The 15,153-nt window shown below is 61.4% G+C and overlaps 3 protein-coding genes across 3 annotated transcripts in view; all 3 read left to right on the top strand.

Moving 5' to 3' along the window:
• Positions 1 to 23: 23 nt before the first annotated feature.
• On the top strand, positions 24 to 2,229 carry SLC39A1 (solute carrier family 39 member 1). The gene is made up of 3 exons (XM_034071331.1): positions 24 to 296; positions 833 to 954; positions 1,491 to 2,229. The coding sequence occupies exons 1-3, from the start codon at positions 257 to 259 to the stop codon at positions 2,139 to 2,141; spliced, it is 813 nt and encodes a 270-aa protein (XP_033927222.1). The 5' UTR covers positions 24 to 256; the 3' UTR covers positions 2,142 to 2,229.
• A 650-nt stretch (positions 2,230 to 2,879) lies between these two features.
• On the top strand, positions 2,880 to 13,782 carry CRTC2 (CREB regulated transcription coactivator 2). Its single transcript, XM_034071332.1, has 15 exons — positions 2,880 to 3,110; positions 5,611 to 5,712; positions 6,500 to 6,616; positions 6,953 to 7,014; positions 7,310 to 7,378; positions 7,664 to 7,764; positions 8,711 to 8,740; positions 8,865 to 8,944; positions 9,019 to 9,068; positions 9,139 to 9,377; positions 9,934 to 9,971; positions 10,021 to 10,098; positions 12,070 to 12,234; positions 12,332 to 12,500; positions 13,008 to 13,782. The coding sequence occupies exons 1-15, from the start codon at positions 2,886 to 2,888 to the stop codon at positions 13,208 to 13,210; spliced, it is 1,728 nt and encodes a 575-aa protein (XP_033927223.1). The 5' UTR covers positions 2,880 to 2,885; the 3' UTR covers positions 13,211 to 13,782.
• Positions 13,783 to 14,936: 1,154 nt separating this feature from the next.
• The window catches only part of DENND4B (DENN domain containing 4B), a 28,544-nt gene continuing 28,327 nt past the window's right edge, over positions 14,937 to 15,153 (top strand). Inside the window, exon 1 of the mRNA XM_034071333.1 lies at positions 14,937 to 14,984. The gene's annotated coding sequence lies outside the window, so the exon portion shown is untranslated. The remainder of the gene's footprint in view (positions 14,985 to 15,153) is intronic.

A 15,153-nucleotide genomic window follows, 5' to 3' on the forward strand; every position in this document is an offset into this window, starting at 1 on the left:
CTATCCCAGCCCTTGATCCCGGTCCCTGATCCCAATCCCAGCCGGTTATCCCGGTCCTTGATCCCGATCCCGTTCCCTTATCGTGATCCCAGCCCTTTATCCCGGTCCTTGATCCCTATCCCAGCCCTTGATCCCGGTCCCTGATCCCAATCCCGGTCCCCTCCATCCCTATCCCGCTCCCGTCTCCCTCCATCCCGCTCCTGTTCCCAGTTCCGGTCCCCACTTCCCGTTTCCGATCCCGCTCCGTCCGGATGCGATGGGGCCGGAGCTGCTGCTGGGGCCGCTGGGGGACACCGGTAACGGCACCGGGGGGGGGGGGAGGGCTCCATCCCCTTCCGTGCCCTCCCCCATCCCCTGCATCCCCCATCCCTTTTATCCCATCTCCTCCATCCCATTCCCTCTTATCCCTATTGTCCCATCCTCTCCATCCCACCCCATTCCCCCATCCCCTCTATCCCATCCCCTGCATCCCCATCCCTTCCATCCCATCCCCTCTTCCCATCCCTCTTGTCCCATCCTCTCCATCCCATCCCTTTTATCCCATCCCTTTCATCCCATCCCATCCCATTCCCATCCCCCCCATCCCATCCCTTTTATCCCATCCCCTCCATCCCATTCCCTCATCCTCTCCATCCCCTCCTCCCCCAGCACCGGATCCCGGTCACTGGGGGTGTTCCCCAGGTCCCCTTTGCCCCACAGGGGCCGCTCTGGGGGGTCCCATCCCCATCCCCCATCCCCATCCCCATCCCCATCCCCATCTCCCCCATCCCCATCTCCCCTCCCCCATCCCCATCCCCATCCCCCCCCATCCCCATCTCCCCTCCCCCCCCAGGCTCCCCCCGCCCCCTCCTGAGCTGTGTGTCCGGAGGTGTCTTCGTGGGCTCAGCGCTGCTGGAGCTGCTCCCGAGCGCCCTCTGCGGCCTCGGGAACGCGCTGCAGGGGATGGGGCTCAGCGTGAGCCGCGGGGACGCGCACGGACATGGGGGGGGGGAGCTCCGAGGGGGGGGACACATAGGGGTGGGGGGGACCCATAGAGGTGTGGGTGCCCCATATGGGTGGGGGGGACCCATAGGAGTGGGGGAGCCCCAAAGGGGTGGAGGGAGCTCCATATGGGTGGGGGGGACCCCATAGGGGTGGGGGAACCCCATAGGGGTGCGGGAGCCTCATAGAGGTGGGGGAGCCTCATAGGGGTGGGGGTGCCCCATAGGGGTGGGGGGGACACATAGGGGTGTGGGGAACTCCATAGGGGTGTGGGTGCCCCATAGGGATGTGGGAGCCCCATAGGGATGTGGGAGCCCCATAGGAATGGGGGGGACCCCATAGGGGTGTGGGTGCCCCATAGGGATGTGGGAGCCCCATAGGGATGTGGGAGCCCCATAGGGGCCTGTGCCCAACACGGGGCCCAGCCGCTGGGATGGGACGATGGGAATGGGATGATGGGGATGGGACCATGACCTCCTTCCCATCCCCCCTCCCCTCCCTCTGCGCAGCCGCAGTTCCCTCTCTCCGCCTTCATCCTGGCCCTCGGCTTCCTCCTGCTGCCGCTGCTGGAGCCAATCGCGTTGGAGCCCGAGGCCACGCCCCTTCATCGTAGCCCCGCCCCCTGTAACCCCTCCCTGTATGAGGCCCCGCCCCTCCACCTTAGCTCCGCCCCCTTCAGCCCCACCCGAGCCGAGGCCCCGCCCCTCCCCCGTAGCCCCGCCCCCTTGAGCCCCGCCCACGCCGCGGCTCTGCTGCTGGCGCTGGGGCTGCGCGAGGCGGGGGCGGGGCCTGGGCTCGGGGCCGCGCGGCTCGTGCACAGCGGGGCCGTGGCCGCCGCGCTCGCTCTGCGCATGCTCAGAGCCGGGCTCCGCCCCCCGGCCGTGGCCGCCGCCCTGCTCGTGCTGCCGGCCGGGGCCGCGCTCGGGGGCGGGGTCGCGCTCGGGGGCGTGGCTGAGCTCGGGGGCGTGGCCTCGGGCGCGCGCCTGGCGCTGGCGCGGGCCGTGCTGCGCGCTCTCGCCGCCGGCGCCTTCCTCTACGTCACGGCGCGGGAGGTGCCCCCCCCGGAGCTGCGGGAGCCGCGGCTGCGCATGCGCGGAGCGCTCCTGCTCCTGGCTGGGTTTGCGCTGGTGTGCGGAGCCCTCCTGGGGAGGGACCTCTGACCTCTGACCTCTGACCTGTTCCCCGTTCCCATTCCCCATTCCCTATATCAGGAATGGGCACCAGTTCCCCCCCTCACCCAAGTGCCAAACCCCCCCCCCCCCCCCCCCGCCCCATAAGTGCCTTTCTATGCTGGGGGCATCATCGCCCCCTGCAGGCCGGGAGGAAGCATTGGAGGAATAAAGGACTTGAGCTGATGGAGCTGAATGTACCTGGGGGGGGTCACATTGTACCCCCTATAGGGGTATAGGGGCTGAGGGGGTCACATGGTACCCCCTATAGGGGTATATGGGGTGGGGGGGGTCACATTGTACCCCCTATAGGGGTATATGGGGTGGGGGGGGGTCACATTGTACCTCCTATAGGGGTATAGGGGCTGGGGGGGTCACATTGTACCCCTATAGGGGTATATGGGCTGGGGGGGTCACATTGTACCCCCTATAGGGGTATATGGGCTGGGGGGGGTCACATGATACCCCCCATAGGGCCATATAGGGACCGAGCCCCCCTCGCCCCTCCCTTCCGCCGCCGCAGTGCACGCTGGGACTCGTAGTCCGCTCCCCCCTCCCTTCCCTTGCGCCTCCTCCCATCACCCCTTGCGCCGCCGCCGCCGCGGTGCATGCCGGGACTTGTAGTCCTCCCTCCCCCCTCCCATCGGGGCCCTCCCACCGGGCGGACTCCATTTCCCATCATCCCCCGCGCGCGGGCGGGGCTGAGGGGAGGAGGAGGAGGAGGGGGGGGCCAAGATGGCGGCGGCGGCAGGAGCGGGGCCTGGTCCCGGTCCCGGTGCGGGGCCTATGGGAGGCTCCGGTACCGGAACCGGTACCGGCACCGGCGCCGGAAGCGGCCCCGGAAGCGGAAGCGGCTCCAACCCCCGTAAGTTCAGCGAGAAGATCGCGCTGCAGAAGCAGCGGCAGGCGGAGGAGACCGCGGCCTTCGAGGAGGTGATGATGGAGCTCGGGTCCACGCGGGTGAGCGGCGCATGCGCACGGCGGACGGGGGGGGGGGGTAACAGCTATGGGGGGTCTATGGGGTAACGCCTATGGGGTGTGTGTGGGGTAACTCCTATAGGGTCTGTGGGGTAACTCCTATAGGGTGTCTATGGGGGTAACTCCTATGGGGGGTCTATGGGGTAACATCTATAGGGGGTCTATGGGGTAACCCCTATAGGGCGTGTGTGAGGTAACACCTATAGGGTGTCTATGGGGGTAACCCCTATAGGGTGTCTGGGGGGGGTAACACCTATAGGGTGTCTATGGGGTAATTCCTATAGGGTGTCTGTGGGGTAACCCCTGTAGGGTGTCTGTGGGGGTGTCTATGGGGATAATTCCTATAGGGTGTCTATGGGGGTAACATCTATAGGGGGTTTGTGGGGTAATACCTATAGAGTTTCTGTGGGGGTAACGTCTATAGGGTTTCTTTGGGGGTAATTCCTATAGGGTGTCTATGGGGTAACACCTATAGGGTGTCTGGGGGGGTAACTCTTATAGGGTGTCTATGGGGGGTGTCTGTGGGGGTACCCCCTGTAGGGTGTCTGTGGGGGGTGGCTGTGGGGGTACCCCCCATTGGATGTCTATGGGGGGCACTCGTCTATGGGGTGTCTATAACGTTACCCCATATGGGGTATGTATGGGTGCCTATAGGGGTTACCCTCCCCATTGGATGTCTATGGGGTACCCCCCATGGGGTGTCTATAGGGGGTATCCCCTATGGGCTGTGTATGGGGGTACCCCCCTATAGGGTGTCTATGGGGGTACCCTGCTATGGGGCATCTATAGGGGTCCCCCCCATGTGGTGTCTATGGGGGTCCCCCCCTCTGGGCTGCAGAGGCCTCAGTATTCCCATGGGAAGCATTGGGTGCTCCATCTCCTGCTTAACGTGTGCTGGGATGGAGCTGTCCCATCCCATTGGCTGCGGAAGGGGATGTGCTGGGAATGCCATAGGCATGGCTGGGAATGCCATAGGCATGGCTGGGAATGCCATTGGGATGTCTGGGAATGCCATAGGGATGTCTGGGAATGCCATAGGGAGTCTGGGAATGCCATAGGGACGGCTGGGAATGCCATAGGGAGGCTGGGAATGCCATAGAGATGTCTGGGAATGCCATAGGGATGGCTGGGAATGCCATAGGGAGGCTGGGAATGCCATAGAGATGTCTGGGAATGCCATAGGGAGGCTGGGAATGCCATAGGGATGGCTGGGAATGCCATAGGAACGGCTGGGAATGCCATAGGGACGGCTGGGAATGCCGAGGTTTGGGATATGGAGTGAGTCTGTGCCAAGCCAGGTGATGGGATTCCCAGTCATTCCCATTGGAGCAATGGGATGGATCAGTGCCGGAAGTGGCAACATGGACACTTGGGATCAGTGGGAATGGGGGGGGGGGGGGTATTTGAGTCGGGAATTCCCGTCGGGAAGGCAGCGATCCCATGGGATCCTCCTGGCAGGATTCCCATTGATCCCAATGGGAAGTGCTGCTGTGTTTGCACAGCAAACAGCTGGTTAATGTGCAGCAGAGCCACATTCCCGGGATCCCAGCTCCCTCCCGGCCCCATTCCCTTGGGATCCCATTCCCCATCCTTAGGGATGGGGCAGCTCCATCCGTGTGGTCCTTTGGGATTCCCGGAGGGATTCGGGATATCCTGAGCCTGCTTTTCCTTGGGATTGCGCTTGGGAATGTGCTGCTCCCGGATTCGGGAATCCCTCCATCCCAATGGCACATTCCCTTGGGGATGCTCATGGATCCTTTGGGATCCGGCTCCATGCTCCCGGTTTTCCATGGGGTTTTCCTGCCCCATCCCACAGCCTTGAGCCGGGATCAGCTCCTGGGGGGGGAGGGGATGCAGGGATGGGGCTCCCGGATGCAGGGAATTGTGGGCAGAGCTGGGGAGTCCTGGAGGGGGGAAAATCCCTATGGATTCATGGCTTCAGTGTGGGCAGGTGCTGAGCACTTCCAGCCCCATTCCCACTGCAGTCCCACCCCATTCCTGCCCCATTCCTGTCCTATTGCTCCTCTATTTCTCCTCTGTTCCTGCCCTATTCTTACCCCATTCCTGCTGTATTATGCCCCTATTCCTGCCCTATTCCTTCCCCTATTCCTGCCGTATTCCCACCCCATTCCTGCCCTATTCCCACCCTATTCCTGCCCTGTTATTCCCCTATTCCTGCCCTATTCCTTCCCCTATTCCTGCCGTATTCCCACCCCATTCCTGCCGTATTCCCACCCCATTCCTGCCCTATTCCCACCCTATTCCTGCCCTGTTATTCCCCTATTCCTGCCCTATTCCTTCCCCCATTCCTGCCTTATTCCCACCCCATTCCTGCTCTCTTATTCCCCTATTCCTGCCCTATTCCTTCCCCCATTCCTGCCCTATTCCCACCCTATTCCTGCCCTGTTATTCCCCCATTCCCACCCCATTCCCAGCACTGGAGCCGCTGGAGCATCCCAGCATCCCAGTTCCCTGCTCCCAGTTGCAGGCCCAGAAGCTGCGCCTGGCTCATGGTCGGGGGCCCTATTACAGCGGCTCCCTTCCCAACGTCAACCAGCTGGGAAGCGGCATTCCCGACTTCCAGGTGAGGGGGGGGGGGAGGGGAGGGAGGGGATGGGAGGGATGGGATAAGAGGAAAGGGATGGGATGAAAGGGAACGGATGGGATGGAAGGGAAGGGATGGGATGCAAGGGAAGGGATGGGATGGAAGGGAAGGGATGGGATGGAAGGGAAGGGATGGGATGCAAGGGAAGGGATGGGATGCAAGGGAAGGGATGGGATAAGAGGAAAGGGATGGGATGGAAGGGATGGGATCAGAGGAATTGGCCTCAAGCTGCTCCAAGGGAGGTTTATTGGGAAGTTCATCCACTAAAGAGGGGTCGGGATCAGGGCCACAGGGAATGGTGGAGCCTCCATCCATGGCAGCATTCCCAGCCCATGCTGGGGATGGTTGGGCTTGAGCTGGTTCATTCTGGGATTCCATCATCCCTTTGGCGGTGGAAGGGGCAATCCCGGCCTCATCCCATCCCATCCCCATCCCATCCCCATCCCATCCCCATCCCATCCCCATCCCATCCCCATTCCCATCCCATTCCCATCCCATCCCCATCCCATCCCCATCCCATCCCATCCCCATCCCATCCCATCCCCATCCCATCCCCATCCCAACCCCATCCCATCCCCATCCCATCCCATCCCCATCCCATCCCATCCCCATCCCATCCCCATCCCATCCCCATCCCATCCCCATCCCATCCCAACCCCATCCCATCCCCATCCCACCCCCATCCCATCCCCATCCCACCCCCATCCCATCCCCATCCCACCCCCATCCCCATCCCATCCCGTTCTCATCCCACCTCACCCCACAGGGTCCCCTGCATTCCCCCCTGGACTGCAGCCGGAGCACTCGGCACCATGGGCTGGTGGAGCGGGTGCAGCGGGATCCGCGCCGGATGGGATCCCCCCTGCGCCGCTACGTGAGGCAGATATCCTTTATCCCGGCAGCATTCCCATGGGATCAGCACCTCCTTTATCCCGGCAGCATTCCCATGGGATCAGCACCTCCTTTATCCCAGGCCCCATTCCCATGGGATCAGCACCTCCTTTATCCCGGGCCCCATTCCCATGGGATCAGCACCTCCTTTATCCCAGGCCCCATTCCCATGGGATCAGCACTTCCTTTATCCCGGGCCCCATTCCCATGGGATCAGCACCTCCTTTAACCCGGGCCCCATTCCCATGGGATCAGCACCTCCTTTATCCCGGGCCCCATTCCCATGGGATCAGCACCTCCCAACTGTTATCCCTTAACGCGCTCGCACATTGACAGCTCTCCCTATGGACCCACGTACCTCTCGCCCCCCCCCGAGCCTGCCTGGAGGAGGTAAAGTCCCACTTTGCCTTGGATCCTGCTCTTGGGAATGTCAGCTCTGGAGCGTTGGGATTGATCCCATCTCATCCCGTTGCCTTCCTCCTATTCAAAGAGCTCAAATCCTGCTTATCCTGGTGCACAGCACCCATTGATCCTATGGGATCCGGGGCTCCTTTCCCAATCCATGGCTTGGCTCCTGCTCCATGGAGCTGCGGGAGGGGGGATCCCCATTGGGCTGTGTGGGAATGGGGTGAGGATGTCATGGATCATTCCCCCCATTCCCAAGTAACGCAGCTCTTTCCCTAAGGACCATGCCCTGGGCGAACTTCCCAATGGAAAAGGGCCATTTGTTCCGCCTGCCCTCGGCTCTCAACAGGTCGGTGCTTGCCTTGATCCTGGTTTTCCTTCCTTCCTTCCATAGGGATTGCTGGGGGCTGGGGGAGGAAAAGGGTCCTGAGTTCCATGGGGATCCCTTTGGGATGCAGGAGCCAGCGCATCCCTTTGGGATCCCCATTGAGGGGCTCACGGCTCCATCGCTCCCATGGGATGGGGATGGGGGGGGGGCAGTTTCCTCTCTCCTATCCATGCCCTGAAGGATCAATGCCCCTCCCCCCCCCATTCCCGATGGGAATTCCCTGCCCGGCTCTGCTGTTTCCTGCAGGACGAACTCGGACTCTGCTCTGCACACGAGTGCCCTGAACCCAGGACCCCAGGAGCCCTTCCTGGGCCCCAGCCAGGGCCCCCCCGCGCCCGGACGCCGCGGTGAGAGCCCCAGGGCAGGGCACGCACCCTGACACACACCTGCTGTCCACACCTCCTGTCCTGTACCCTGTATCCATCCCATTGTGTGCATCCCATTGTGTGCATCCCATTGTGTGCATCCCATCGTGTGCATCCCATCGTGTCCATCCCATCGTGTGCATCCCATTGTGTGCATCCCATTTTGTGCATCCCATTGTATCCATCCCATTGTACCCATCCCATCGTGTCCATCCCATGGTGTCCATCCCATCGTGTCCATCCCATCGTGTCCATCCCATCGTGTCCATCCCATCGTGTCCATCCCATGGTGTCCATCCGATCATGTCCATCCTATTGTATCTATCCCATAGTGTCCATCCCATCGTGTCCATGCTATTGTATCCATCTTATTGTATCCATCTCCTTGTACCCATTCCATTGTGTCCATCCCATTGTGTCCATCCCATGGTGCCATCCCATTGTATCCATCCCATTGTATCCATCCCATGGTGCCATCCCATTGTATCCATCCCATTGTATCCATCCTATGGTGTTCATCCCATCGTATATGTCCTATCACATCCGTCCTGTTGTGTCCATCGCGTTGTGTCCATCCCATGGTGTCCATCCCATCCTGTGCATCCTATTGTATCCATCCCTTTGTATCCATCCCATTGTATCCATCCCATTGTGTCCATCCCATTGTATCCATCTCATTGTATCCATTTCCTTGTACCCATTCCAGTTGTATCCATCCCATTGTATCCATCCCACTGTGTTCATGGCATTGTGTCCATCTCCTTGTACCCATTCCCGTTGTATCCATCCCACTGTGTCCATCCCACTGTGTCCATCCCATTGTATCCATCCCACTGCATCCACCCCATTGTGTCCCTCACCCTGTGTCCATCCCCATCCCGTTGTGCCCATCCCCTTGCATCCATCACCATTCCCTCCTCTCTTGCAGGTTTCCTGGATGGGGATGCAGACAGCAAAGGTGAGCCCCACATCCCTGATCCCAAAGTCTGGATCCCCCCCATGCATTGGATGCCATTGGGGTGGGGGGGGTGTTCCCTGTATCCCTGCCTCCATCCCACCCCATTCCCGATGCCTCTTCCCAGTGTTCCTTTTCCAAGTGCCTCCCATCGAAGAGACCTTCGATGATCCCAAACCTCCATTGAAGCCCTGGGATACCCGGAAGGTGGGTGAAGACCAGGGGGGGGATGTGGGGTGCTCAGCCCCCATCCTGCCCTCACCTTCCTCCTCTCATCCCAGCTCTCCTCCTCCTCGGCCCGGCCGCGCTCCTGTGAGGTTCCCGGCATCCAGTGAGTGCTTTGGGAATGATGTGGGATCGGGAGCTCCGGGATCCCATTCCCACCACCTCTCCCTCACCAGCGTCTTCCCATCACCGGATCCGGCCGCATCCCTGCCCCTCATCCCGCCCCCCCTCGGCACGGGGGGGTCACTTCCCGACCTCAGCAGCCTGCACTTCCCATCTCCGCTGCCCACCCCCCTGGATCCCGAGGAGATCCCATTCCCGAGCGGCGGCGGCAGCACCGGGAATCTCGCCACCACCATGACCCACTTGGGCATCAGCAGCTCCATGGGGCTGCCGCCCGCATACGACTCCCAAGGTATGGTAATGGGATGCAATGGGATGCAATGGGATGCGCTGGGTTAGGGTTAGGGCACAAGGGGTTGGAGGTATCCTGGTGATCCCAGCTTGGGAATGCTGCTGCTTTGCCAAGCTGGAGCATCCCAAGGGATGGGAGTGTGGATCCCAAGGGGTGTGTGCAAGTATCCCAGTGCTAATCCTGAGGGATGTGCAAGGATCCCAGTGCTGGTCACACTGGATATCTGTGTATCCCAACACTAATCCCGCAGGATGTCCATGTATCCCAGCACTAATCCTAAGGGATATCCATGTATCCCATCACTAATCCCACAGGATGCCCGTGTATCCCAGCACTAATCCCAAAGGATATCCATGTATCCCAGCCCTCATCTCACAGGATGTCTGTGTATCCCAGCACTAATCCCATAGGATATCCATGTATCCTATCACTAATGCCATAGGATGTCCATGTATCCCATCACTCATCCCATAGGATGTCTGTATCCCTCCATGTCTCCATCGTATCCCCCCCACCCCCCCCTCCCTCGGGATAACCTTTGCTCTCTCTCCCCCAGGCCTGACCCCAGCCCTGCCCCCCCCCTTGACCCCCCCGGCCCTGCCCAGCCCCGCCCCCCCCCCCGGCTCCTCCCCCCGGCGCCGAGGCCCCCCCCCCCACCCTGGGGCTGACCCCCGAGAGCCGACACCAGATCCCGCGGCAGCGCCAGGCACCGACCGGACAGGTACCGACCCCTGACCCCTGACCCCCCTGCACCCCCCAACCCCTCCTGACCCCCCCTGACCCCCCCCCGCCCCCCCCCCTGCCCCCCCAGGCTCCCCTGACCCCCCTGTACCCCCCTCCCCCCCCATTCCCTCCTGCCCCCCCCGACCCCTCCTGACCCCCCCCTGTACCCCCCATGCACACCCCCGAAACCCCTGACCCCTCCTGACCCCCCCAGACCCCCCTGCACCCCCTCTGCCCCCCCAACCCCTCCAGCACCACCCTACACCCCCCCGACCCCTCCTGACCCCTCTTGACCCCCCCAGACCCCCCTGCACCCCCTCCCCCCCCAAACCCTCCTGCCCCCCCCAGCCCCTTTCTCCTCTTCCTCCTCCTCTGTGTCTTTGTCTCCATCCTCATCTCAATCACAACTTCTGCATCCCTATGGAGCCTTCCTCTATCCCTATGGAGCCTTCCTCTATCCCTGTGGAGCCTCCTTTATCCCTATGGAGTCTTCCTCCATCCCTATGGAGCCTTCCTCCATCCCTATGGAGTCTTCCTCCATCCCTATGGATCCTCCTCCATCCCTATGGAGCCTTCCTTTATCCCTATGGAGCCTTCCTCCATCCCTATGGAGCCTCCTTTATCCCTATGGAGTCTTCCTCCATCCCTATGGAGCCTTCCTCCATCCCTATGGAGTCTTCCTCCATCCCTGTGGAGCCTTCCTCTATCCTTATGGAGCCTTCCTTTATCCCTATGGAGCCTCCTTTATCCCTATGGAGTCTTCCTCTATCCCTATGGAGCTTTCCTTTATCCCTATGGAGCCTTCCTCTATCCCTATGAAACCTTCCTCCATCCCTGTGGAGCCTTCCTCCATCCCTATGGAGCCTTCCTTTATCCCTATGGAGCCTCCTTTATCCCTATGGAGTCTTCCTCTATCCCTATGGAGCTTTCCTTTATCCCTATGGAGCCTTCCTCTATCCCTATGGAGCCTTCCTTTATCCCTATGGAGCCTTCCTCCATCCCTATGGAGCCTCCTTTATCCCTATGGAGTCTTCCTCCATCCCTATGGAGCCTTCCTCCATCCCTATGGAGTCTTCCTCCATCCCTGTGGAGCCTTCCTCTATCCTTATGGAGCCTTCCTTTATCCCTATGGAGCCTCCTTTATCCCTATGGAGTCTTCCTCTATCCCTATGGAGCTTTCCTTTATCCCTATGGAGCCTTCCTCTATCCCTATGAAGCCTTCCTCCATCCCTGTGGAGCCTTCCTCCATCCCTATGGAGCCTCCTTTATCCCTATGGAGCCTCCTTTATCCCTATGGAGCCTTCCTCCATCCCTATGGAGCCTTCCTTTATCCCTATGGAGCCTTCTTGTATCCCTATGGAGCTTTCCTCCATCTCTATGGAGCCTTCCTCTATCCCTATGGAGCCTCCTTTATCCCTATGGAGCCTTCCTCTATCCCTATGGAGCCTTCCTTTATCCCTATGGAGCCTTCTTTTACCCCTATGGAGCCTCCTTTACCCTATGGAGCCTTCCTCCATCCCTATGGAGCCTTCCTTTATCCCTATGGAGCCTTCCTTTATCCCTATGGAGCCTCCTTTATCCCTATGGAGTCTTCCTCTATCCCTATGGAGCTTTCCTTTATCCCTATGGAGCCTTCCTTTATCCCTATGGAGTCTTCCTCTATCCCTATGGAGCCTTCCTCCATCCCTATGGAGCCTTCCTCTATCCCTATGGAGCCTTCCTCTATCCCTATGGAGCCTTCCTTTATCCCTATGGAGCCTTCCTCTATCCCTATGGACCTCCCTCCATGGGTCAATGATGATCAAGGACCCACATCCTTCTTGGGATGCCCCCCCCATGATTCCCTATGGGAATCCCTCCCTATGCCTCCCAATGGGGAGCAGGGGGGTGGTGCTCTCCCCATTGCCCCCCCCTCTATGGGGCAATGTGGGGGGGTCTCCCCTGACCCCCATGTCTCACTCTCTCCTAGGGGGTCCCATTGGACGGCACCGAGCAGCGCCTGCCCCCTTACCCCTACCCCCAGCCCGGCCTCCTCCTGCCCCACAGAGCCCCCCCTGCCCCACAAGTGCTGCCCAGCTCAGCCCCACAGCTGCCCCCCCACTACCAGCCCATGGGGGACTTCGCCTTGAGCTCTGTGAGTCTATGGGGCCGGGGGGGGGGGGGATGGGATGGATGGACCCAACCCCCCACCCCCCACTTTGTATCCCAATGATCCCACTTTTCCTTCCCAGTTTGACCAGTTTGGGATGGGGGAAGGCTCTGGAACTGCTGCATTCCCAGAGGATTTGGGCTACCAGGAGAGTGAATTGGGCTACGAGCCCCCCCCCCTCCTGAGCCGAGCCCCCCCCCATAGCAACTGCAGCCGGCACGGGGGGGCCGTGCCCAGCATCCTGCTGCCAGGTGGGTGCATCCGGCGGCATTCCCTATGGGATAATGGGATCCTGACCCCCACTGACCCCCATTGACCCCATTCCCGACGGGATAAAGGCATCCTGACACCCATTGACCCCCATTGACCCCATTCCCGACGGGATAAAGGCATCCTGACACCCATTGACCCCCATTGACCCCATTCCCTATGGGATAATGGGATCCTGACCCCCACTGACCCCCATTGACCCCATTCCCGATGGGATAACGGGATCCTGACACCCATTGACCCCCATTGACCCCATTCCCAGTGGGATAACAGGATCATGACCCCCATTAACCCCCATTGACCCCATTCCCAGTGGGATAACGGGATCATGACCCCCATTGACCCCCATTGACCCCATTCCCAGTGGGATAACGGGATCCTGACCCCCCTGAGCACCATTCCCAATGGGATAACAGGATCCTGACCCCCCCGAGCACCATTCCCAATGGGATAATGGGACCCTGACCCCTTTCCCACTGTATCCATAGGGGATTCCGGGATCTCCAAGGAAGTGGCCTCGGCCTTGGCTGCTGTTCCCGGATTCGAGGTGGATCCATCGGGATTGGGATTGGAGGAGGAGCTGAGGATCGAGCCCCTGGGGCTGGAGGGACTGAGCATGCTCAGTGACCCCGGCTCCCTGCTGCCTGACCCCGCCGTCGAGGAGGCCTTCCGCACCGACCGCCTGCAGTGAGCCCCATAGAGCCTATGGGGCAGCCATGGGGCACCAAACCCCATAGAGCCTATGGGGCGGCCGTGGGGCACCAAACCCCATAGAGCCTATGGGGCGGCCATGGGGCACCAAACCCCATAGAGCCTATGGGGCGGCCATGGGGCACCAAACCCCATAGAGCCTATGGGGTGGCCATGAGGCACCAAACCTCATAGACCCCATGCGGTGTTCTAGGGGCACTGCACCCCATAGAGCCTATGGGGCGGCCACGGGGCACTGTGCATCCCATAGAGCTCAATGGGGTGGCCATGGGGCACTGTGCGCCCCATAGAGCCTATGGGGTGTCCTAGGGGCACTGCACCCCATAGAGCCTATGGGGTGTCCTAGGGGCACTGCACCCCATAGAGCCTATGGGGCAGCCCAGGGGCACTGTGCACCCCATAGAATCCATCGGGCGGCCCAGGGGCACTGCACGCCCCATAGACCCCAATGGGGATGTGGGGTGTGCCATTGGCACTATGAGGATGTGGGGGGCCCCATTGTCAATGTCCCGCCCCATAGACCCCAATGGGGTGGCCCAGTGGCACTGTGGACCCCATAGACCCCAATGGGGACGTGGGTTGCATCGTTGGCACTATGGGCGTGTGGGGGGCCCCATTGTCAATGTCCCGCCCCATAGACCCCAATGGGGTGGCCCAGTGGCTCTGTGGACCCCATAGACCCCAATGGGGACGTGGGTTGCACCATTGGCACTATGGGGATGTGGGGTGTCCCATTGTCATTGTCCCCCTCCAGAGACCCCAATGGGGATGTGGGGGCCCCATTGTCACTATAGGGGTGTGGGGTACCCCATTGGCACCGTCCCCCCCATAGACCCCAGTGGGGATAGAGGGGGCCCTATTGTCATTATCCCCCCATAGGCCCCAATGGGGTGTCCTATTGGCACTGCCCCCCCATAGAACCCAATGGGAATGGGGGGGCCCCATTGTCATTGTCCCTCCCATAGACCCCAATGGGGATGTGGGGTGCCCCATTGCCATTATCCCCCCAATAGAACGCAATGGGGCGCCCCATTGGCACTCTCCTCCCCATAGCCCCCAATGGGGGCGCCCCATTGGCACTGTCCCCCCCACAGACCACAATGGGGCGCCCCATTGTAAATGGGGGGGGGGGGCCCGGCGCTCCCCAGCCCCACAGCGCCCCCCAGTGGGGTCTCCCTGTACATAGCCCCATAGACGGGGGGGGGGCAGCTTCTCTTTGTACTCCTTTAATGCCAGATCCTCATGTTTAAGGCGAAATCCCCCCCCCAGCCCCATAGGGACCCCCCCAGCCCCATAGGGACCCCCCCAGCCCCATAGGGACCCTCCAGCCCCATAGGGACCCCCCAGCCCCATAGGGATGCATAGAAAGCACTTGGAACTTTGCCCCCCCCCCCATCAGTATTGGAAGGTCCCATTGTGGGGTTGGGGGGGTTATGGGGTAGGTGCCTCCCCCCTGCCCATCATTGGGGGTCCCATGGGGTGGGGGGGTCCCAAGGGGGGGGGGAGGGGTCCCGGGGGGGGGGAGGGGTCGGGGCTGCCCCTCCCCCATCAGAGTGATTTATTATTATTATTATTTTTTAAATATATTCTATGTTAATGAGCCCCTCCCCCCCCCGCGCTCTGATTGGTTCGTTCCTCAGGGGGCGGGGCCATGGGGGGTGCTGAGCGTCCTCCCGTCCGCCAGGGGGCGCTGGGGGAGGGGCGGGCGCAAGGAAGCGGCCCTGGTGGAGCCGGCGGCGCGGCCCGGCCCGCAGGTACCGGCTGCGGCTGTGGGGCTGCCCCATAGCGGGGGTGGGACTGGGGCTGCCCCATAGCGGGTGTGGGACTGGGGCTGCCCCATAGCGGGGGTGGGGCTGGGGCTGCCCCATAGAGGGTGTGGGACTGGGGCTGCCCCATAGAGGGTGTGGGGCTGGGGCTGCCCCA

Source organism: Melopsittacus undulatus, chromosome 20 (assembly GCF_012275295.1).
Source record: "Melopsittacus undulatus isolate bMelUnd1 chromosome 20, bMelUnd1.mat.Z, whole genome shotgun sequence".
Taxonomy (NCBI): domain Eukaryota; kingdom Metazoa; phylum Chordata; class Aves; order Psittaciformes; family Psittaculidae; genus Melopsittacus; species Melopsittacus undulatus.

What these genes read in the sequence shown, in the direction of transcription:
- CRTC2 (XM_034071332.1), top strand. Translation starts at nt 2,886, where the DNA reads ATGGCGGCGGCGGCAGGAGCGGGGCCTGGTCCCGGTCCCGGTGCGGGG. An exon ending in GCGGCATTCCCGACTTCCAG is followed by an intron (nt 5,713 to 6,499) that starts GTGAGGGGGGGG and finishes CTCACCCCACAG; the next exon opens with GGTCCCCTGCATTCCCCCCT. An exon ending in CCCGAGCCTGCCTGGAGGAG is followed by an intron (nt 7,015 to 7,309) that starts GTAAAGTCCCAC and finishes TCTTTCCCTAAG; the next exon opens with GACCATGCCCTGGGCGAACT.
- SLC39A1 (XM_034071331.1), top strand. Translation starts at nt 257, where the DNA reads ATGGGGCCGGAGCTGCTGCTGGGGCCGCTGGGGGACACCG. An exon ending in GGGGCCGCTGGGGGACACCG is followed by an intron (nt 297 to 832) that starts GTAACGGCACCG and finishes CTCCCCCCCCAG; the next exon opens with GCTCCCCCCGCCCCCTCCTG. An exon ending in TGCAGGGGATGGGGCTCAGC is followed by an intron (nt 955 to 1,490) that starts GTGAGCCGCGGG and finishes CCCTCTGCGCAG; the next exon opens with CCGCAGTTCCCTCTCTCCGC.